General features: G+C 37.7%; 1 protein-coding gene across 1 annotated transcript in view; it reads left to right on the forward strand.

Moving 5' to 3' along the window:
- The window catches only part of DCDC1 (doublecortin domain containing 1), a 632,177-nt gene that overhangs the window by 572,112 nt on the left and 37,098 nt on the right, over positions 1-22,967 (forward strand). The window contains 6 exon segments of the mRNA XM_037839043.1: positions 793-996; positions 2,247-2,448; positions 4,823-4,957; positions 5,679-5,780; positions 18,616-18,752; positions 20,023-20,202. Coding sequence (XP_037694971.1) covers positions 793-996; positions 2,247-2,448; positions 4,823-4,957; positions 5,679-5,780; positions 18,616-18,752; positions 20,023-20,202 — 960 coding nt within the window.

Consider the following 22,967-nt stretch of genomic DNA (forward strand, 5'->3'; position numbering starts at 1 on the left):
CTCTGTTTAACAGGGGACAAGAAGTGGGGAAAATCCAGGTCTGGCCTGCTGTGCACTCCTCAGGCCATGCCCACCCCATTCTCACATCACCCTCCTCCCTCTCCCAACAGGTTACAATAAACATCAACTGAAATAGCAACTTGAAGAAGAAAGGAAGTCAGTCCTCGGGGAAGCCTAAAGGCTTTGCTTTAGCAATAGTGGGGTGGTGTTCAGGAGATGGGAGCTGATTGGAAAGAATCTCAAATGTTTCAGCATCTCAGCCAGAGTTTTTGTCCTCAGGGCAGCATCCTGTGCAGAGATAGGGAGGGCAAGTGAAGCCCGATGCTCACCACCCCCATTACCATGTGATTGAGGCTACCCTCTGTCCTACTCATTCTTCAGTATCTGCCACCACAGGATGGCATCATCCTACAGTTAAAGTCTAAGAGAATATCTGTGGTGTTAATGTCCCATTACTTCAATCCTAGGTTCTCTCTGGTCCTAGTAACCTTCTTCTCCATCTCCTGTCACAAAGGGGAAGTAAAGAAAAAACAATAGAAGCCCAGAAACACAGCCAGAGGCCCAAAGTCAGCAAAGTAACTCAATGGCAGGGCTGGAGGGGAACCTGAGAAATGTTGACCCAAAGTCTTTCCCACTGCAGCATCCAATATCTACAGCACATGAAGTGAGCTTTTCAGAATTTAGATGTCACAGACATGAACACACACATAGTTATTAAATTAAGAGACTGAAGTGTAGCAAGATGATGAAACTAAAAAAAGTTTCAGTGAATGTATGATTTTCTTTAATCAGGCTGATTTATCATATTACGAGGCTGAAAAAACTCTGAGTTACTATGAAGAACGCCTATTATCTTTACGGATGAAGACCCGCACACAAGCTGTATCTCATAGTGGTATGGCAGCTATGCACCAGAAGGCAGTGAAAATAATTGCATACAAAAATGGGCATGGATATCGTAATGGGAAGTTAATTGTGGTTGGAACATTCCCCATGGTAAGGGACTGTCACTTAAATGCTGCTTGTATCCTCAGAGGTAATGATAATGGTTTTTCTTCTGACAAGAAAAAAAGTAGTGAGATTGAGTGATAAATGTCCTTGGCCAGTTTTCACCAATTTAAGCTGATGAGATCAAGATCCCTGTTTTCTTAATGGCATTCTTTTTGATTGTATTTCTTTGGATACAGACTTAGGAAAATGAGTGGCCAGAATATGGTTTTTAGATTGGCTCCAGAGCAAAGATAGATAAAAGAAGGGAGAAAACAAAGACACCAAATTTTCTTAATTCTCTCAATAGACAGAGAGCCTTTTTCTGCTTTCCTGCCCATGCCAGCTTCAAGCTGTATGTCATCTGAATGTTCCAAGAGATCTCTCCTTATTTATCATCTGGAGAATCTGAACACTTATTTGTTGATAGAATATTTCATTTCATTTTCAAATTGGAGAAGGGGGTTTTGTCTGGAGGGACCATTTGGTCTCTGTCTGAGACTTCTCCCCATAGACAGAGGAAGGGAGGAGAGTGGGGAAGGCCCAGGTCCAGCTCATTCTACTTCTTGGTGATCATCTTGTCTACACATTCTGGCCAATACTTTTAACAACACATTTTAGAAACAATGTTAAATATAATAAGATTGCAAATAAACACATATACACACACCCGTTTGTGTACCGCTTTGGTTGAATAAACATGGATTTTTTAAATTAAGGTATTATTGTTCCATGGAATAAGCAATGTACAGATTCACCCTGGGATCCACAGGTGGCTTTTGTGTCTTGAGCAAAAATATAAACTTTCAGCCTGTTTTCCCGTCTGCAAAAGTGGAGGTAATAATATGCATCATCCTTGGTTTGAAAGTTAACTACCCTTTTATTTTAAAGAAGTTCATAAATATGGAGTATTACAGCAATTTTATACTTTATAAAGGAGCAAAATTGAAAATGGGTTCCTAGGTTGAACATTTCTTAGAAAATTCTCTGATGATAAAATGTATTAATGTATGGCAATCACTGTGTTAAGTTTTTGGAGCTGGGAATTTTCATAGCTGGATTGGACTAATGTTGTAAGATTAGGTATGCCAGTCTAAATCAAAAAGTGTTTCTAATCTAAGATCAAGATCAGTAGTTATTAAGCTTTCTATTCTCTCAGGTTAAAGGATTTTCTTAGACTTCTAAATAATAAGCTCTGCATAATTTTTCCCAGTTCTATCACTGTTTCTTCTTAGTTCCTTATAGTCTGCATAATCTAGCTTCTTGCAGAATGCACAGAACAACTTGGTCTTGCCAGAGCAGCCTCCAAAGTATATACCAAAGACGGAACTGCAGTTCTTACTTTGCCTGATTTGGTTTTATGGGCTCTAAAAGAAGCCTTTATCCAGAAAGACTCTAAGGAACAAAAGAAAAGCACAACTCCTGTTGGAACAGAAGAGACAACTGCAAAAAGTGTGAAAGGTTGGTTACATTCTACAGAATTCAATGGGTTCTATTTATATTTGATCATGAAAAAGTTAGTGTGATTTTTTCATTCAAGCACACCTTCTAGAAGTTCAAAATTGCATGAACCTACTTCAGTGAGTGATTCCAAGAATATAAATGAGACTCTCACATCATTTTTACCTCACAGAATAATAAGAAACATAAAATATGAATGAACTTTTAATAAAGGTCTGCCCTCCTGTAAAAGTTTTGCACAAAAGTTGGTTTAAGCACTGAAACAATCAATCAATTGCATAGTACCAATAAAATATTCAAGAAATTTTAGCTTATTTTATGATACATGAGCAGCTTTTGCTCTCAAACTCAGAACCCAAAATAACTGGAGACTGTAAGAAAGTGGGGCTGGGTCAGTGTAAATCTCTTCCTACTGATAGAAGAGGTGTTCTCTATACCCCCTGCTCTCCAATTCCCTGCTCTCAGCCATTGCCCAGCTCCACTGCTCCTGTAAACTCCCAGATGCTCTTGTGAGTGCCCCTTGATTGCAGTACTTGCCACATTGTCTTAGTTTTATCTTTTTACATCTTTGTGTGTTTCATTGCACTATGTGCAACTTGGGGGCAGGGGCTTTGTCCGAAACAAGAGTTTGTTTAATGAAAGGGAGTCTTGCTAGTAGTGTTCAGTAGCATTACCTCAGTGTGAGCCTATCACACCATTATTGTATTGAGAAGCATGGATTTGAGGTTAAAGAATTTAGATGTTGGAGCCAGTATATCAGGGTTCAAATCCTAGCTCTATCCTAGCTAAATGACCTTAGGCAAGTTGCTTAACCTCTCTGTTCCTCCATTTCTTCTTCTGTAGAATAAGGATGCTAATAAATAGTCACTTCATGAAGTTGTTTTGAGGAGCAAATGAATATATATGAATGTGAATATGTAAATGAATGAATACACATACACACACATATCACTTAGAACGGTGTCTGGTTGATGTTTACCAAACAGTCAATGATTATTAGTAACACTATCGTGTGTAGGATTTTATTATTTAAACAAGTTTTAAAAAATCATTACATGAATGTTTAATGTCCAGTTGATCACTAAAGCATGTAGTTTTGCCTTTACTTGGCATCACAGAATATCTGATCTTCAGTTCTGGAAGATTATAATTTCAAACTTTCTGTTTTAAAGTTCTTATTTAAAACCTGGTTGGAATTAACATTGTTTAGGAAGGGCTGCCAAAAAAGGTACAGCCATCCCTTCATTTCTGCATTCTAAAAGTTATCCTTGAATCAGGCAGGGCCAATTTTATTAAATCATGGCTTGGCATTATGCCACCAGTTTGCATTGAGAAGCTTTAAAGAAACAGCCATCTGAAACTCAGCATCGTGCTTCCCAACATGGCAGTGGTCAAGAGCACAGGCTCTGAAGGCAGGTGGCCTGGATTCTAATTCTAGCTTTGCCACCATCTAGCTCGGTGATTAATGATCAGTTACCTTATCTGTAAACAAACAATGATAATGACTTCTATCTCAGAGTATTATTTTGGGAATTACATGTGATAATGTATGTAAAGGTCTTGGTAAAATGACTAGCACATAGTTAAGTTCTCAAAACATGTTAGTTTTTTTTGCAGAATGCTATGATCCATGTTACAAATAACCCCTTTATGAGAACCCAGAATAAATTTCTCTCAGGTCTCAGGACCAAGAAATGTGTATCTTCTGAGAAATTTCTCTCTATATGTGGGCCATGTGAATCTTGAAATTGTGTTCAATTCTATTCAGTTCATTTTTTTTGCTTTGGCTACTAGGAGGCTCAGAGCCCAAATTGTGCTCTAGCAAATAACAGTGAAGTATTCCTTTCCATTGAATAACAAAAATAATAGCTTGCATTTATTGGATATTAGCCCAATAAAATAGGCCAGTCACTATTTCTTCTAAGCACTTTATACTTTTTTCCTTTAATTTTCCAACAGCAAGATGAGATGATACTATTTTACATTTAAAAGATGAGGACAATGAGGCACCTTATCCCTGCCTTTAGTCTATTCCTCAACCCTTTTTCCCCTTTACTTGGTTTTCTGGTATCTTTATTTTATTCTTTTTCAGAGTAGATATTCTGTTAAGTCACCTCAAATTTATTACAGAACTGGACAAGATGGAAGAAAGGCATTAAAACATTATATTATATATATATATAAAATCAGATTAGTTTAAATTCTTTGGCTGCATATGTAGTTTCTGATCAAATTTATATATTGGCACATGGTTTTGTATTGCATATTTAAATCATCATTCAATTATAAAATATTTTGAATAAACAAGTGAATTCAGTTAGCAAATTTATTCATTGTTGATTGAAAAATGGGAAATGTGTCATTTACTTCTCAGAAAATCTGAGAATGAAAGTGAACGCAGTGACAACCGATAGTTTGAATGATATAGATGGGTCTCTGCTAGTCCTCGTCCTCAGAAATCCTATTGCTGTCTGGGTATCTTGTGGTGAACCATTTATACCTCTGAATGGTAAGAGTTTTTATTTTTGCCTTCTTTCAAACAAGTATATGAGGGAAGAGAGAAACACATTTTATGTTCCATAAGAAATTAATTAAATGTGTATAATGTCAACACAATAACATCACATTTATGAAAAGAACAGAAGGTCCCTCAATTAATATGTGTACAAGGATAGCTATATCTCTCATATTTGCACAAATGCCTGTTTTTTTCTTACTGGAATGGAGTATTCTGCATGGGAAAATGTCTAATTTAGTTGATAAAGAGATTCTTGGTCTATAAGACTGAGAATAATGGTATACATTAGAAAATAACAAATGAGTTTAATTCACACTGAGGACGACCTGTCTGCACATTTTCATTTTTAAGAATTGCACCCTTTAGGCAGTAGGTGGATGTTTAAAAAATGAATGGTTCCAAGCCAGGCTTTCATCACCTCCAAATAGTTTGTGGAATCAAAAAATGAAATATGGTTAATACATATGGTAAATCTATATAATAAAACAGCACTATTCTTCTTTTTTTCTCCCTCTATTCCACAAAGAAATGCCTCAAGCTCTGTCATCTTTCAAATGAGATTTCTTTTAATGACCCTTACCTTTTAATTACTGGTTTCTAATTGAATCTATTTCTTGAAGCAGAAAGTTCTTTATAAATTATTGGCTTGTATGATAAATTACTGTTGATAAAAAGAATGGAAAATAAATCTCATGTATTTTTATTATTCTAGCTTTGCAGAAAGTAGAAAAAGTAGAAAAAAAGAACTGGCTGAAAAAGGACAAAATTTTGAATGATCTGGATACCATGAAACACAAAATGAGGCAGTTAAAAGGTCAGTATGAACTGAATCAAGCATCACTATGTTTAATTCTAAATGTAACTTCAGTTTGCTGATAGTTATTTTCTACCATTAGATACCAGGTATTTAACTAACGAGCACTATATAAATATTGTGTTACAGAAGTCACTTGAGCAAGCCTAAAACCTAATAATATATTTTTCAGTATTCATTTTACATGTGTACATTTACTATTAAAATTAATATCACATGACATATATAAATTAAAAATTGATTTTGAAATAATATCTGAACTAGCATTTTATGGTCTTTGGAATTAATCTTTAAACAATATTTGCTGTCATTTCTTGGGCATTGCTGGGAAAAGGATTTTTTATAATCTGAGTGAAGAAGAACTAAATTCTTCAAAGGTCAGTGTCAATATCTCAAAAGGACTCCACCTTGTTATGCAGCATAAAATATGCCATTCATAGTCAAAGCAATCAACTGGCAATATTTGTCTTCTTCTCTCTTTGTCACAGAATCTTAGGTTCCTGACCTTATACTGTTCCCAGAACTTGTGGTACCAAATGGTTTTTCATGTAGCAACAATGTATTATAGACTTAATTCTGGGCAAGAATACATTTCAGGCTCTGTAAATGCCATAGCAGGATTTCAATTCGTAAGTATGTACACCATATGGTGTCAAAAACATTTGAATCTTGCTTTGGTCAACAATACAACTAGTCCTGATGCCTTAGACAGAACTCTGGTTTGAAATGGCTATTACCCAGTTCTTACAGAGAGAATGGTTGGGTCTAAGTGTAATCTATTGCTGTCTATTACTTCTACTAACCTCTACTATTCCTATTATAAGGCATTTTCACTTGAATGTCCCATGGACAAGTCCAAAGCTAAAGTTATCAAATCACTCCCATAACAATCTTTCCTTTGTTTCCTCCAACAGTGGATGGTGCCACCATCCAATCAGGCATTCCAACTCAGAAATCTAGGAGTTATCCTTGGTATCTTCCTCTCTCTCTCACGTCCCCCAACTAAGTGACTAGTAAGTCCTGTTACCTCTAATCTACTATGTTTGTCTTAAATTAATTTTAACCCTCTTAAGCCTCACTATCATTATCCTAGTTCAAGCTACTTGAGTTACAGCAATAGCTTTTTAGCTGGTCTCCCTGCCTCCAGTCTTGACAGAATTTCCTTTCTATGAAGAATGCTGGCATTCTGGAGCTGAAGTGGTCCTGCAAAAATGCAAATGTGGTTATAGTTCCCCGGGCTTAAACTTTTCATGGCTCTCTATTATCTTAGAATAAAACTGAAATGCCTTAAAGTGGTCCTTCATGATCTAGTTGCAGTTATCTGCGATTTCCTTTTTTGCCCACTGCACTCCACTTGTCTGGATTTTCTTTTAGTCCTTTAGACATAGCATGCATTTCTTAGTTGAGAGATATGGTAACTAACCAAGTTTAGTTGTTAGTTACTTCTTCCCAGAGCCTTATCTAACATCCCAAGTCTGTGATAATGTGTTTCTATCACACCCTGTACTTCCCTCCGGTAATCTTTATCACAATGTTATTATTACTTGGTTATTTAGCTGTCTCTCCTATGTTAGATTATCAATTCTATATCCTTCTTATTGGTCCTCTGAATAGTGGAAGAATGATTGGATTAATGAAGTAATGGAATTTTAACCATTTACTCCAATGAGTTTTCTAAGCTTTATTTCTGTATCAGCTTAAAGCCACATACAAGGAATAGCACCTTGCAGAGCTCCAATTACTGAATTCTGATTTCATGTCATGTCCTCAACTAAATATTTAAAGAGACATATAAGGTCTAATTGGCGTTCTCTACATTATCACTATGGAAAACAATGTCTATTTGGTCATTTGGTGTCCATTATGGAAGGTTACAATGAGGTAGTTTCTTTCAGAATTTAGTGCTAGGATAAATCTTGTCTCTTCTGAAAACAACAGTGTACTTTTTCCTATTAAATAAAAATCCAATGCATATTTATAAAATATCTACCCTGATCAAGGCTTTTCTCTAGCTATTGGGATTATGAGGATAAATAAGACCACGTCCTAGCTGAGGTAACTGCAGTCCCTGTTGGATTGCGAGCTTCTTGAGGGCAGGATGAAAAAAGAGGTATGGAAAATAGTAGTTGCTGGACCATCTAGTTTCTATTATCATAGCCATTGATAAATGTAGCAAATGTTCATTGAGCATATACTATGTGCAAAGCACTATGCTAAGCTGATTTTGATCATTTGCAAATAAGATCATTGCTAGTATTAATCATAATGTCACTAACAACCTCATGGAGCTGTTATGATAAAGTAACAAATGTCAAATAGCTTCTACATGTGCCAGGCACATGTGCCATGCCTTTACATATAAAGGCAATGCTGAGGCTTTAGCTTAGTGTGACAACTATACAGGTCGGCTAATAAGCTCCCAAATTAGATGGACTTGCCATCCCAGGCACAGGTGATCCTGAACCAGGTGGTGGAAATTGATGGAGAATACTCAGTTTATATTTCCCAATTTCCAATCAGAGAAATTAGCTGCAATAACAAGAAACTCCAGCCACCTGAAAGGAAATATTAGGAGTGGGGAAGATGCAAGCATTCCTCATTAATTGTTATCTTCAATCTCATGTGAAATAAAATAGGATATGTGGGAAAATGCAATAAGAAAATAAGAAATAATTTATGGAATACATTTTTGCTTGGTTTCAATTTGTTATTCTTACCTACACAAATAGCAGCTTGTTATGGAAATGTTTTCCCAAAGCTGAAACGTTTTGTGCTGACATTATATCTCTTGAAAATTATAGTGCAAATGCATTCATTTCCCCAAGACATCTAGAAATAACTTCACAAAAAACAAATAATACATAATGTTTTTCCTCTTTCCTATATTAAATTCCTGGCTCTCAACAGTGTAAACGATAAACTATTGCTGAACTCTCTTTAGTTGAACAAAATTTTAGTGCTCAAAATGCATTAGAAATAAAATATTTACTTAAAGATTATCCATAAGAGTTTATCTGTCACAAATTAATTTTATTTTCATCTTTATGAAGAGACTCGGGTGAAAATTATATTAACTGTAAATTTTGTGATGTATTTGTGAAGTACCACCATGGTCTTCTCCAAGTAAGTTTCTTAATGGCATTGTCACTGTAACTCATTGGCTGATTGATTTGATTATGTTTTCTCAATATTCATAAATTGCATATGAACACTTGTTTGTAGAGTTCTGATTTCCCTGAAAAGTCATCAACTTGTCATCACAGTTATTTTTATTGTTGGGTCTATTTCCACACTGAGCTATAGGGGCACAAGTTCTTTATCCTCAGGGAGAACAGAATTATTTTTAAAAAGTTTTGTTCAAAGCAATAGTCTGAAAATCATCACATTAAGAGTACCTTGTCTGGGGAGGCGGGGCAAGATGGCGGACTGGTGAGCTGTATGTTTTAGTTACTCCTCCAGGAAAGTAGGTAGAAAGCCAGGAACTGCGTGGACTGGACACTACAGAGCAATCTGACTTTGGGCATACTTCATACAACACTCATGAAAACATGGAACTGCTGAGATCAGCGAAATCTGTAAGTTTTTGCAGCCAGGGGACCCGTGCCCCTCCCTGCCAGGCTCAGTCCTGTGGGAGGAGGGGCTGTCAGCTCCCGGAAGGAGAAGGGAGAACTGCAGTGGCAGCCCTTATCAGAAATTCATTCTGCTGATCCAAACTCCAACCATAGATAGACTGAGACCAGACACCAGAGAATCTGAGAGCAGCCAGCCCAGCAGAGAGGAGACAGGCATAGAAAAAAAACAACACGAAAAACTCCAAAATAAAAGCAGAGGATTTTTGGAGTTCTGGTGAACATAGAAAGGGGAAGGGCCCTGAGGCGCATATGCAAATCCTGAAGAAAAGCTGATCTCTCTGCCCTGTGGACCTTTCCTTAATGGCCCTGGTTGCTTTGTCTCTTAGCATTTCAATAACCCATTAGATCTCTGAGGAGGGCCCGTTTTTGTTTTTTTTTTTTTTTTAATCCTTTTTTCTTTTTCTAAAACAATTACTCTAAGAAGCCCAATACAGAAAGCTTCAAAGACTTGCTATTTGGGCAGGTCAAATCAAGAGCAGAACTAAGAGAGCTCTGAGACAAAAGGCAATAATCCAGTGGCTGAGAAAATTCACTAAACACCACAATTTCCCAAGAAAAGGGGGGTGTCCGCTCACAGCCATCATCCTGGTGGACAGGAAACACTCCTGCCCATCGCCAGCCCCATAGCCCAGAGCTGCCCCAGACAACCCAGTGTGACAGAAGTGCTTCAAATAACAGGCACACACCACAAAACTGGGCGTGGACATTAGCCTTCCCTGCAACCTCAGCTGATTGTCTCAGAGTTGGGAAGGTGGAGCAGTGTGAATTAACAAAGCCCCATTCAGCCATCATTTCAGCAGACTGGGAGCCTCCCTACACAGCCCAGCAGCCCAGAACTGCCCTGGGGGGACGGCACTCACCTGTGACATAGCAAAGTCATCCCTCAACAGAGGACCCGGGGTGCACAGCCTGGAAGAGGGGTCCACTTGCAAGTCTCAGGAGCCATACGCCAATACCAAGGACTTGTGGGTCAGTGGCAGAGACAAACTGTGGCAGAACTGAACTGAAGGATTAGACTATTGCAGCAGCTTTAAAACTCTAGGATCACCAGGGAGATTTGATTGTTAGGGCCACCCCCCCTCCCTGACTGCCCAGAAAAACGCCCCATATACAGGGCAGGCAACACCAACTACACACGCAAGCTTGGTACACCAATTGGACCCCACAAGACTCACTCCCCCACTCACCAAAAAGGCTAAGCAGGGGAGAACTGGCTTGTGGAGAACAGGTGGCTCGTGGACGCCACCTGCTGGTTAGTTAGAGAAAGTGTACTCCACGAAGCTGTAGATCTGATAAATTAGAGATAAGGACTTCAATAGGTCTACAAACCCTAAAAGAACCCTATCAAGTTCAGCAAATGCCACGAGGGCAAAAGCAACAGAAAATTATAAAGCATATGAAAAAAACAGACAATATGGATAACCCAAGCCCAAGCACCCAAATCAAAAGACCAGAAGAGACACAGCACCTAGAGCAGCTACTCAAAGAACTAAAGATGAACAATGAGACCATAGTACGGGATATAAAGGAAATCAAGAAGACTCTAGAAGAGCATAAAGGAGACATTGCAAGACTAAATAAAAAAATGGATGATCTTACGGAAATTAAAGAAACTGTTGACCAAATTAAAAAGACTCTGGACACTCATAGTACAAGACTAAAGGAAGTTGAACAACAAATCAGTGACCTGGAAGATGACAGATTGGAAAATGAAAGCATAAAAGAAAGAATGGGGAAAAAAATTGAAAAATCGAAACGGACCTCAGGGATATGATAGATAATATGAAATGTCCAAATATAAGACTCATTGGTGTCCCAGAAGGGGAAGAAAAGGGTAAAGGTCTAGGAAGAGTATTCAAAGAAATTGTTGGGGAAAACTTCCCAAATCTTCTAAACAACATAAATACACAAATCATAAATGCTCAGCGAACTCCAAATAGAATAAATCCAAAAAAACCCACTCCGAGACATATACTGATCACACTGTCAAACACAGAAGAGAAGGAGCAAGTTCTGAAAGCAGCAAGAGAAAAGCAATTCACCACATACAAAGGAAACAGCATAAGACTAAGTAGTGACTACTCAGCAGCCACCATGGAGGCGAGAAGGCAGTGGCACTATATATTTAAAATTCTGAGTGAGAAAAATTTCCAGCGAAGAATACTTTATCCAGCAAAGCTCTCCTTCAAATTTGAGGGAGAGCTTAAATTTTTCACAGACAAACAAATGCTGAGAGAATTTGCTAACAAGAGACCTGCCCTACTGGAGATACTCAAGGGAGCCCTACAGACAGAGAAACAAAGAAAGGACAGAGAGACTTGGAGAAAGGTTCAGTACTAAAGAGATTCGGGGTATGGGTACAATAAAGGATATTAATAGACAGAGGGGAAAAATATGACAAACATAAACCAAAGGATAAGATGGCTGATTCAAGAAATGCCTTCACGGTTATAATGTTGAATGTAAATGGATTAAACTCCCCAATTAAAAGATATAGATTCGCAGAATGGATCAAAAAAAATGAACCATCAATATGTTGCATACAAGAGACTCATCTTAGACACAGGGACACAAAGAAACTGAAAGTGAAAGGATGGAAAAAAATATTTCATGCAAGCTACAGCCAAAAGAAAGCAGGTGTAGCAATATTAATCTCAGATAAAATAGACTTCAAATGCAGGGATGTTTTGAGAGACAAAGAAGGCCACTACATACTAATAAAAGGGGCAATTCAACAAGAAGAAATAACAATCGCAAATGTCTATGCACCCAATCAAGGTGCCACAAAATACATGAGAGAAACACTGGCAAAACTAAAGGAAGCAATTGATGTTTCCACAATAATTGTGGGAGACTTCAACACATCACTCTCTCCTATAGATAGATCAACCAGACAGAAGACCAATAAGGAAACTGAAAACCTAAACAATCTGATAAATGAATTAGATTTAACAGACATATACAGGACATTACATCCCAAATCACCAGGATACACATACTTTTCTAGTGCTCACGGAACTTTCTCCAGAATAGATGATATGCTGGGACATAAAACAAGCCTCAATAAATTTAAACAGATTGAAATTATTCAAAGCACATTCTCTGACCATAATGGAATACAATTAGAAGTCAATAACCATCAGAGACTTAGAAAATTCACAAACACCTGGAGGTTAAACAACACACTCCTAAACAATCAGTGGGATAAAGAAGAAATAGCAAGAGAAATTGCTAAATATATAGAGATGAATGAAAATGAGAACACAACATACCAAAACCTATGGGATGCAGCAAAAGCAGTGCTAAGGGGGAAATTTATAGCACTAAACGCATATATTAAAAAGGAAGAAAGAGCCAAAATCAAAGAACTAATGGATCAACTAAAGAAGCTAGAAAATGAACAGCAAACCAAGCCTAAACCAAGTAGAAGAAAAGAAATAACAAGGATTAAAGCAGAAATAAATGACATAGAGAACAAAAAAACAATAGAGAGGATAAATATCACCAAAAGTTGGTTCTTTGAGAAGATCAACAAGATTGACAAGCCCCTAGCTAGACTGACAAAATCAAAAAGAGAGAAGACCCATATAAACAAAATAATGAATGAAAAAGGTGACATAACTGCAGATCCTGAAGAAATTAAAAAAATTATAAGAGGATATTATGAACAACTGTATGGCAACAAACTGGATAATGTAGAAGAAATGGACAATTTCCTGGAAACATATGAACAACCTAGACTGACCAGAGAAGAAACAGAAGACCTCAACCAACCCATCACAAGCAAAGAGATCCAATCAGTCATCAAAAATCTTCCCACAAATAAATGCCCAGGGCCAGATGGCTTCACAGGGGAATTCTACCAAACTTTCCAGAAAGAACTGACACCAATCTTACTCAAACTCTTTCAAAACATTGAAGAAAATGGAACACTACCTAACTCATTTTATGAAGCTAACATCAATCTAATACCAAAACCAGGCAAAGATGCTAGAAAAAAGGAAAACTACCGGCCAATCTCCCTAATGAATATAGATGCAAAAATCCTCAACAAAATCCTTGCAAATAGAATCCAAAGACACATTAAAAAAATCATACACCATGACCAAGTGGGGTTTATTCCAGGCATGCAAGGATGGTTCAACATAAGAAAATCAATCAATGTATTACAACACATTAACAAGTCAAAAGGGAAAAATCAATTAATCATCTCAATAGATGCTGAAAAAGCATTTGACAAAATCCAACATCCCTTTTTGGTAAAAACACTTCAAAAGGTAGGAATTGAAGGAAACTTCCTCAACATGATAAAGAGCATATATGAAAAACCCACAGCCAGCATAGTACTCAATGGTGAGAGACTGAAAGCCTTCCCTCTAAGATCAGGAACAAGACAAAGATGCCCGCTGTCACCACTGTTATTGAACATTGTGCTGGAAGTGCTAGCCAGGGCAATCTGGCAAGAGAAAGAAATAAAAGGCATCCAAATGGGAAAAGAAGAAGTAAAACTGTCATTGTTTGCAGATGATATGATCTTATATCTGGAAAACCCTGAGAAATCGACGATACAGCTACTAGAGCTAATAAACAAATTTAGCAAAGTAGCGGGATACAAGATTAATGCACATATGTCAGTAATGTTTCTATATGCTAGAAATGAACAAACTGAAGAGACACTCAAGAAAAAGATACCATTTTCAATAGCAACTAAAAAAATCAAGTACCTAGGAATAAACTTAACCAAAGATGTAAAAGACCTATACAAAGAAAACTACATAACTCTACTAAAAGAAATAGAAGGGGACCTTAAAAGATGGAAAAATATTCCATGTTCATGGATAGGAAGACTAAATGTCATTAAGATGTCAATTCTACCCAAACTCATCTACAGATTCAATGCAATCCCAATCAAAATTCCAACAACCTACTTTGCAGACTTGGAAAAGCTAGTTATCAAATTTATTTGGAAAGGGAAGATGCCTCAAATTGCTAAAGACACTCTAAAAAAGAAAAACGAAGTGGGAGGACTTACACTCCCTGACTTTGAAGCTTATTATAAAGCCACAGTTGCCAAAACAGCATGGTACTGGCACAAAGATAGACATATAGATCAATGGAATCGAACTGAGAATTCAGAGATAGACCCTCAGATCTATGGCCGACTGATCTTTGATAAGGCCCCCAAAGTCACTGAACTGAGTCATAATGGTCTTTTCAACAAATGGGGCTGGGAGAGTTGGATATCCATATCCAAAAGAATGAAAGAGGACCCCTTCCTCACACCCTACACAAAAATTAACTCAAAATGGACCAAAAATCTCAATATAAAAGAAAGTACCATAAAACTCCTAGAAGATAATGTAGGAAAACATCTTCAAGACCTTGTATTAGGCGGCCACTTCCTAGACTTTACACCCAAAGCACAAGCAACAAAAGAAAAAATAGATAAATGGGAACTCCTCAATCTTAGAAGTTTCTGCACCTCAAAGGAATTTCTCAAAAAGGTAAAGAAGCAGCCAATTCAATGGGAAAAAGTTTTTGGAAACCATGTATCTGACAAAAGACTGATATCTTGCATATATAAAGAAATCCTACAACTCAATGACAATAGTACAGACAGCCCAATTATAAAATGGGCAAAAGATATGAAAAGACAGTTCTCTGAAGAGGAAATACAAATGGCCAAGAAACACATGAAAAAATGTTCAGCTTCACTAAATATTAGAGAGATGCAAATTAAGACCACAATGAGATACCATCTGTGCCAGTTTGAATGTATTGTGTCCCCCAAATGCCATTATCTTTGTGGTCTTGTGTGGGGCAGACGTTTTGGTGCTGGTTGGATTTGCTTGGAATGTGCCCCACCCAGCTGTGGGAGATGATTCTGATGAGATGTTCTCATGGAGGCGTGACCCCGCCCATTCAGGGTGGGCCCTTATCGGTGGAGCTATATAAATGAGCTGACTTGGGGGGAGAAAGAGAGTGCAGCTGGGAGTGATGTTTTGAAGAGGAGCAAGCTTGCTAGAGAGGAGCGTCCTGGGAGAAAGCCGTTTTGAGGCCGGAGCTATGGAGCAGACGCTGGCTGCCTTCCCAGCTAGCAGAGGTTTTCCGGACGCCATTGGCCATCCTCAGGTGAAGGTGCCCGGTTGCTGATGTGTTACCTTGGACGCTTTGTGGCCTTAAGTCTGTAACTGTGTAGTGAAATAAACCCCAGTTTTATAAAAGCCTATCCATCTCTGGTGTTTTGCATTCTGCAGCATTAGCAAACTAGAACACCATCTAACACCGGTTAGAATGGCTGCCATTAAACAAACAGGAAACTACAAATGCTGGAGGGGATGTGGAGAAATTGGAACTCTTATTCATTGTTGGTGGGACTGTATAATCGTTCAGCCACTCTGGAAGTCAGTCTGGCAGTTCCTTAGAAAACTAGATATAGAGTTACCCTTCGATCCAGCGATTGCACTTCTCGGTATATACCCGGAAGGTTGGAAAGCAGTGACACGAACAGATATCTGCACGCCAATGTTCATAGCAGCATTATTCACAATTGCCAAGAGATGGAAACAACCCAAATGTCCTTCAACAGATGAGTGGATAAATAAAATGTGGTATATACACACGATGGAATACTATGCAGCAGTAAGAAGGAACGATCTCGTGAACCATATGACAACATGGATGAACCTTGAAGACATAATGCTGAGCGAAATAAGCCAGGCACAAAAAGAGAAATATTATATGCTACCACTAATGTGAACTTTGAAAAATGTAAAACAAATGGTTTATAATGTAGAATGTAGGGGAACTAGCAATAGAGAGCAATTAAGGAAGGGGGAACAATAATCCAAGAAGAACAGATAAGCTATTTAACGTTCTGGGGATGCCCAGGAATGACTATGGTCTGTTAATTTCTGACGGATATAGTAGGAACAAGTTCACAGAAATGTTGCTATATTATGTAACTTTCTTGGGGTAAAGTAGGAACATGTTGGAAGTTAAGCAGTTATCTTAGGTTAGTTGTCTTTTTCTTACTCCCTTGTTATGGTCTCTTTGAAATGTTCTTTTATTGTATGTTTGTTTTCTTTTTAACTTTAACTTTTTTTTCATACAGTTGATTTAAAAAAGAAGGGAAAGTTAAAAAAAAAAAAAAGAAAAACAAGGAAAAAAAAAGATGTAGTGCCCCCTTGAGGAGCCTGTGGAGAATGCAGGGGTATTGGCCTACCCCACCTCCATGGTTGCTAACATGACCACAGACATAGGGGACTGGTGGTTTGATGGGTTGAGCCTTCTACCATAGGTTTTACCCTTGGGAAGATGGTTGCTGCAAAGGAGAGGCTAGGCCTCCCTATGGTTGTGCCTAAGAGCCTCCTCCCGAATGCCTCTTTGTTGCTCAGATGTGGCCCTCTCTCTCTAGCTAAGCCAACTTGAAAGGTGAAATCACTGCCCTCCCCCCTACGTGGGATCAGACACCCAGGGGAGTGAATCTCCCTGGCAACGTGGAATATGACTCCCGGGGAGGAATGTAGACCCGGCATCGTGGGATGGAGAACATCTTGACCAAAAGGGGGATGTGAAAGGAAATGAAATAAGCTTCAGTGGCAGAGAGATTCCAAAAGGAGCCCAGAGGTCACTCTGGTGGGCACTCTTATGCACACTTTAGACAACCCTTTTTAGGTTCTAAAGAATTGGGGTAGCTGGTGGTGGATACCTGAAACTATCAAACTACAACCCAGAACCCATGAATCTCGAAGACAGTTGTATAAAAATGTAGCTTATGAGGGGTGACAAGGGGATTGGGAAAGCCATAAGGACCACACTCCACTCTGTCTAGTTTATGGATGGATGAGTAGAAAAATAGGGGAAGGAAACAAACAGACAAAGGTACCCAGTGTTCTTTTTTACTTCAATTGCTCTTTTTCACTCTAATTATTATTCTTGTTATTTTTGTGTGTGTGCTAATGAAGGTGTCAGGGATTGATTTAGGTGATGAATGTACAACTATGTAATGGTACTGTAAACAATCGAAAGTACGATTTGTTTTGTATGACTGCGTGGTATGTGAATATATCTCAATAAAATGAAGATAAAAAAAAAAGAGTACATTGTCAACAAAATTGGGATTCAAGTTTGTTTTGCTATTTTCATTAATTTATCAGATTAAGTGTCTCTTTCTTAAAGAAGCTTTCTATGATCCCTCAGAACTAGGTCAGGGACCTCTGTCACGTGCTCCTATAGACCCCTAGCATTCCTGGCACAGTGCATCTGCAGTCAGTTATTAATGCATCATTTCTTTAATGTCACCCTTCCCTATGAACCTGTAACCCTTGAGGCAAGGACTCCATCTCAAACATGGTTCTATTTGCATCACCCAGCACAGTGCCTGACACATAGCTAGTGCTAAATATAGGTTTCTGGAAGGAAAACACGAGAAAGAATTATTTCTCTTTAAATAGTTTAGAGATCAGCATGAGGCCCAAAGCTGAGTATATCTTTAACCCAGAGAAAGAAAACAATTTCATAAGTGTGACCTTTTTTTTTTTTACCTCTTTTATAACTATTTTAACTTTAGTTGAAAGAATGCACAGATTTGAATCACTACACATTAAATTATGAAGGCGATTCTTTAAAAGACAGTATTCCAATAAATATTTTCTTACCATAGCTTCTTAACAGCATACAGGGCACAGCATAAGTGTCAGAAACTAATCATGCTTGTGGGGTATTATTAGATAGAAAAAATGGGCTCCTGTCTCTTGGGTTAATATTATTTTTAAAATACTTAATCCCCAGGCCGCTAAGCTAATTGTGAGGGAAAGGCATATTTTTAGTGAAGAGAACAAAACATATGTTCCAAGACTGAAAGAGATGATGGGGACTATATAGGCCATGAATTCTATTTGATTAAATTACTGCTGAACCAAGTCATGGATGAGAGGCTGGGGCCAGTCTGGAAGTCAGCAGGTTATCTTTCTTTTCCACCTATAGAGTAAGTGTATCTTGGCTATTTAAAGCCTCAAGCTCCCATATGAAGAGGTATTGTTAGATATTATTACCTTAGGCATCTTTTCTTCCATGATATATTTAGTATTTTAGCCTATGCTCCTGGTTGGAATGATTTATGCATAGAAAGCCAAATCAATTTATTTGAAATCTGAAAGCCTATCATCAGAAAAAACATTTCCATGGACTTCTTTCCCCAGGGCGGTGAGTAGCAGCATGTCAGCCAGCTACAATGGTTCTCACCCAAAGCCCTGTGCAGCCGGTGGTGTTGGAAGGAGGCTGGACTGAGCAGACTCAAGAGGAAATTAAACTCATGGAACTTATAAGACACACAGAGGTATGTTCTTTAGGACTGCAGACATTAAAGACTCTGCCTCTTTTATAAGCCTTTTAAAGTGCAGTATTGAATTTCAAAATTATGCTATTAATATATTCTCAGCATCTGGTCAGTTATGACCACATATGCATATGCCAAGCAGTGAGCTGGCATTTGGAGAGTCGCTATCTAAAAGACAGCCAGCTCATGTGAGAGTATGTTTTGTTTGAATGGAGACCAGAAATTATGACCTTAGCAAAGAGGAGAAAAAGGCCAAGTGGATATGTACAAAGGTAATTATAATAAGTGTAGTCAAGTTGAGCCTTATGGTTTCATTGCTCATCACTCCTAGGGGTATGTCTCAATATGTAAAAAGAGCAAGGAGCAAAATACTAATTGCAATGGAGACATTCAAAAGTGAGGGATTCAGAAAGTGGTTTCAGACCAATTGGTTAATCGGTCTCGATTGCCAGGCATAAAAAAGTTGAGAAGAGAAAGGTCAGCTGTTGAGAGACAATTGGGGATAGAGACCTGGGAAAACTTTTTGCTTTCTAAAGTTTTTTGTTGGAGTGATATGTTCCTCTTTGATAGAGTTTCTCAAATTTGTGAAATGTGTTTCAATCTAAGCCTAAGGAGTGTGCCCACATCGAGGTTAGTCCAAAAAAAAAAAAAAAAAAAAAAAATGACATAGCTAGAAATATGAGTTCTTGCCAAGCTAAGAAGGATAAATCACTGACCAGGGAATGAATGCAAAGCATTGGGCTAGTACATGCTTGAAATAGGATGAAAAACTGCCTGGCAGGGATTTGGCAATGTATAAGGGCTGCTGCTATATTTTAAGAAGACAGCAAGTAAAGACTTAAACAACAGTCATGTACACTCCCTTAAGTGTTTCTTAGTTAAAGGAAATGCTGTGGCAATTTTAATCAAAAACTCATTTGTTACATGCAGAAAAATCTCTCAGGAGAAGAACCATACAGAAGTCTAAAAACACATCTCCATTCATTTCTCCAAATTATAAATAAACGTTAAGTGCTTTGCCAAATAAGCACTTTATTATTATTATTACTATAATAATTATTATTGCCTGTAGTGATTCCTGTCATTGAAGCAAGGGAAATTTATATCAGAGTCAGTGTCAGGAGAGGCTGATGCACTTAATGGTTACTTCTTAAAATTTTTCCAACATAATTTACAATTACAAGATCTTTCTGTCTTTCGTCATATTCTTTACACACACATTAAACAGACAGTTCTCTACATATGGAATTCTCTGGGCATCTCTTTACAGGCACGCCTTTCTGAAGTCTAAGAACTGCAATACAAAAAAGATTCTCCAATTTCAACTAAATGTAGGGCAGTTCAGCAGAACAGCCTGTATAAGCAACCCAACAGAAAACGAGTATGGATTTATCTAAATGGAGGCAGACCTGAAGATGGAACTTATGCCTGGGGCAAAACAATTTCAGAGGTAAATCTTCAGTGAAAGGAGAGTGTTGGCTAGGCCTGGGTTCAAATCCCAGCTCTGACATTTCTAGATTGTTAGGTCAGGCCAATGACCTCTCTGAACTCATTTTCTCATCTGTAAAATGTGAACAATACTTTCCTCAGTGATTGTTAAATGAGCTTATGTGTGAGAATGTGCAGTCAACAGCTCTCTGACATAAGTTTGAATCTGAATATGCCATTTGTCCAGCAGAGAACAATGAGTTCTCTACAGCTGAAAAGTAAAATCTGAACTTGAAAATAGTTTTCCTGATCCATTTTAAACCCAGTTCAGAAAAGAGTGATTTTCCCCCTTCATGAATTATTTACCCTGTGTGTGACATGTAAGGAAAATGACAGCACTCATTAGAGAAAACCTGCCATATTCTTACTACCCAGAGCCCTAGAAATTTGGCAAACTTTCTATTTTCGAAAGAAAAGTTTTCTAAGAAAAAGGTGAGTATCTGTTCATTTATTGTTTGCAATTTCAAGAATATAATTATAAAATCTGGCATTTTTGTCTTAATCATTGAATGAAAACTTTAGACACATAATAAATGGATTTGGGGAGTCTCTTAAAAAGTCTTATCTGTTGTAGTGGCATTTTTAATTGTAGTTTTGGCTTTTTTTATTTTGTGAAAATGTTTTTTACAGATTTTTCTGGGACAGGAGGAGGTCACATAAAGACGAGATGTTAAGTGGGAGTGATGCAAGATGGTGCAACAGGCTGACCTAGAAAAGTCCATGGAGACTGATAAGGGCCCCTGGAGTAGCAGGAGTGTCTTAGATGAAGCTTGGTCCAGAATTTCAAAGAGTGAGGCAATCCAGTCCTCTTGATAGAGACTTTGAAATAAAACTGTGAAAGCAATTTTATTTCAGAAGGTGACAGCCAATTTGCTGTACTTGAGAAATAAGAGATAAAAATGCAGAAAACGTACACTCAAAACCAGGAATACAAGCAAAGAAACTTCATACAGGCAGAAGAAAAGGAAACAATACCACAGAGTTCATGTGATAGATACTAAGTATTAAAATGACTTAACCATTGGAACCAGAATCGATAAAATAGTGAGGGCATTTGAAAAATGATCAATATATAGATAAAGGAGAGCAAGGATGATGGGGAAAAGACAGGCTGTCAGACTTAGGATTGTGAAAACATACCATAACTTTTACAAAGATTACCTATATAACTGGTGGGAGGAAGAATCATGAGCTCTGATTCTCTGTGTGCCATATAAAAGGCACTCAAATATTATTCCACAATTAAGCAATTTTTATGAACTTTGTGAATGAAGGGTACTGTGCTAGATGCTATGAAGTATAGTAAATTATATATGTGAAAAGATTTTGTAAGCTTTATAATGCTGTATAAATGACAGGTTAACAACGGTAACAGTAGAGGCAGTATAAAGAATGCATGGCCCCTGCTTTCATTAAATTAACATTTCAAATTGGCAAAGCTTTTAAAGATACCCAAGGTTTACTTGGGTGTGCAGTGAAGTAGGTGCTCTCATGTTGATGGAAGTTCCACTTTTGGGAGGACACTTTGACTATGCATATCATAAGCAATGCACTTCTAGATCTTTACCCCAAGGATATTACTATGAATTTATACAAATATTGCTTGGTAATAATATCCATCACAGGGCTATTTATAACAGACAAAAATTAGAAATAACTTAAACACTCATAATAGAGAACTGGTCAAATGAATCATAGCACATAGGATGGAATACTATAGCTCAAAATCAACTTTTAGAAAGAATGACAAAAAAAGACGTTCAAGATATACTACATGAAAGAAGCAGAATAAAAGGCACTCAGAGTTGGATTCCTTGTGCACACATGCATGCACAAAGAAAAAACTGGAAGGATTTCATTGTTGGAAGTATTTATTTTTGGATGGTCATATTATGGATGATTTTTATTTTTATTTCTTTCTTGTGTATTTTTCTATGTTTCGTACTTTTTATATTGAACTTGAATTGCCTTTGTAAGAAAAACTTACTTCCTAAGGAAGCTGGCATTTGTCTTAGAGAAATACTAGTGGCATGTGATCAAGGTCAAATTAGTGCAGACAGGAAGTTCAGTAGGAGTTCAAAGGAGGGAGCATCAGTCCCACCTGGGGTAATAGAGAAACGCTCCACAGAGGAATTAATCGAGATCCTGATGGAACCTGAGAAATGGGTAAGATTCAAAATCTTAGGCAAAAAACTCATTCACAGAGGTGAACAGCACCAAGCACAAAAGAATGAGTGTTGGAATTCAGAAAGCGTATTAAATAGCTGCTGCTTGGACTGAGAAGAAGGGAGAGAAATGACTGGAAAGATTGGTTGGTTGCAAGCATATTCAAGACTAAGTTGCTTGATCTACTACTTGTCTCTGAATAAGGAAATGGCACGGTCAAGGCACTGTTTTTGAGAGATTGATGTGGTCTCAGTGTGGAGAAAGACATTTAGAGAATGTCTAGAAAGTTTTCAGCATATTATTTTTTTCTTTTGCTTTATTTTTTTATGATTTTTTCTAATCCCTTCCCTTTTCTTCTCTATGCTGTCTATTTTCATCTTTAGGGACCTGCATGAGATTCTTTGTGATCAGTGAGAAATGTATCCTTTCAGGCTGTAAGACTGTAAAGATACCTCTGGAGAATGGATTGTGTGTGGGGGGAACAAATAGGCAGCAGGACAAGGAGGGTTCGGATTTCACTAGGGGAATCTGGCTAATGACACAAATTCCAGAGAAGATCAG

Source organism: Choloepus didactylus, chromosome 6, assembly GCF_015220235.1.
Source record: "Choloepus didactylus isolate mChoDid1 chromosome 6, mChoDid1.pri, whole genome shotgun sequence".
NCBI lineage: Eukaryota > Metazoa > Chordata > Mammalia > Pilosa > Megalonychidae > Choloepus > Choloepus didactylus.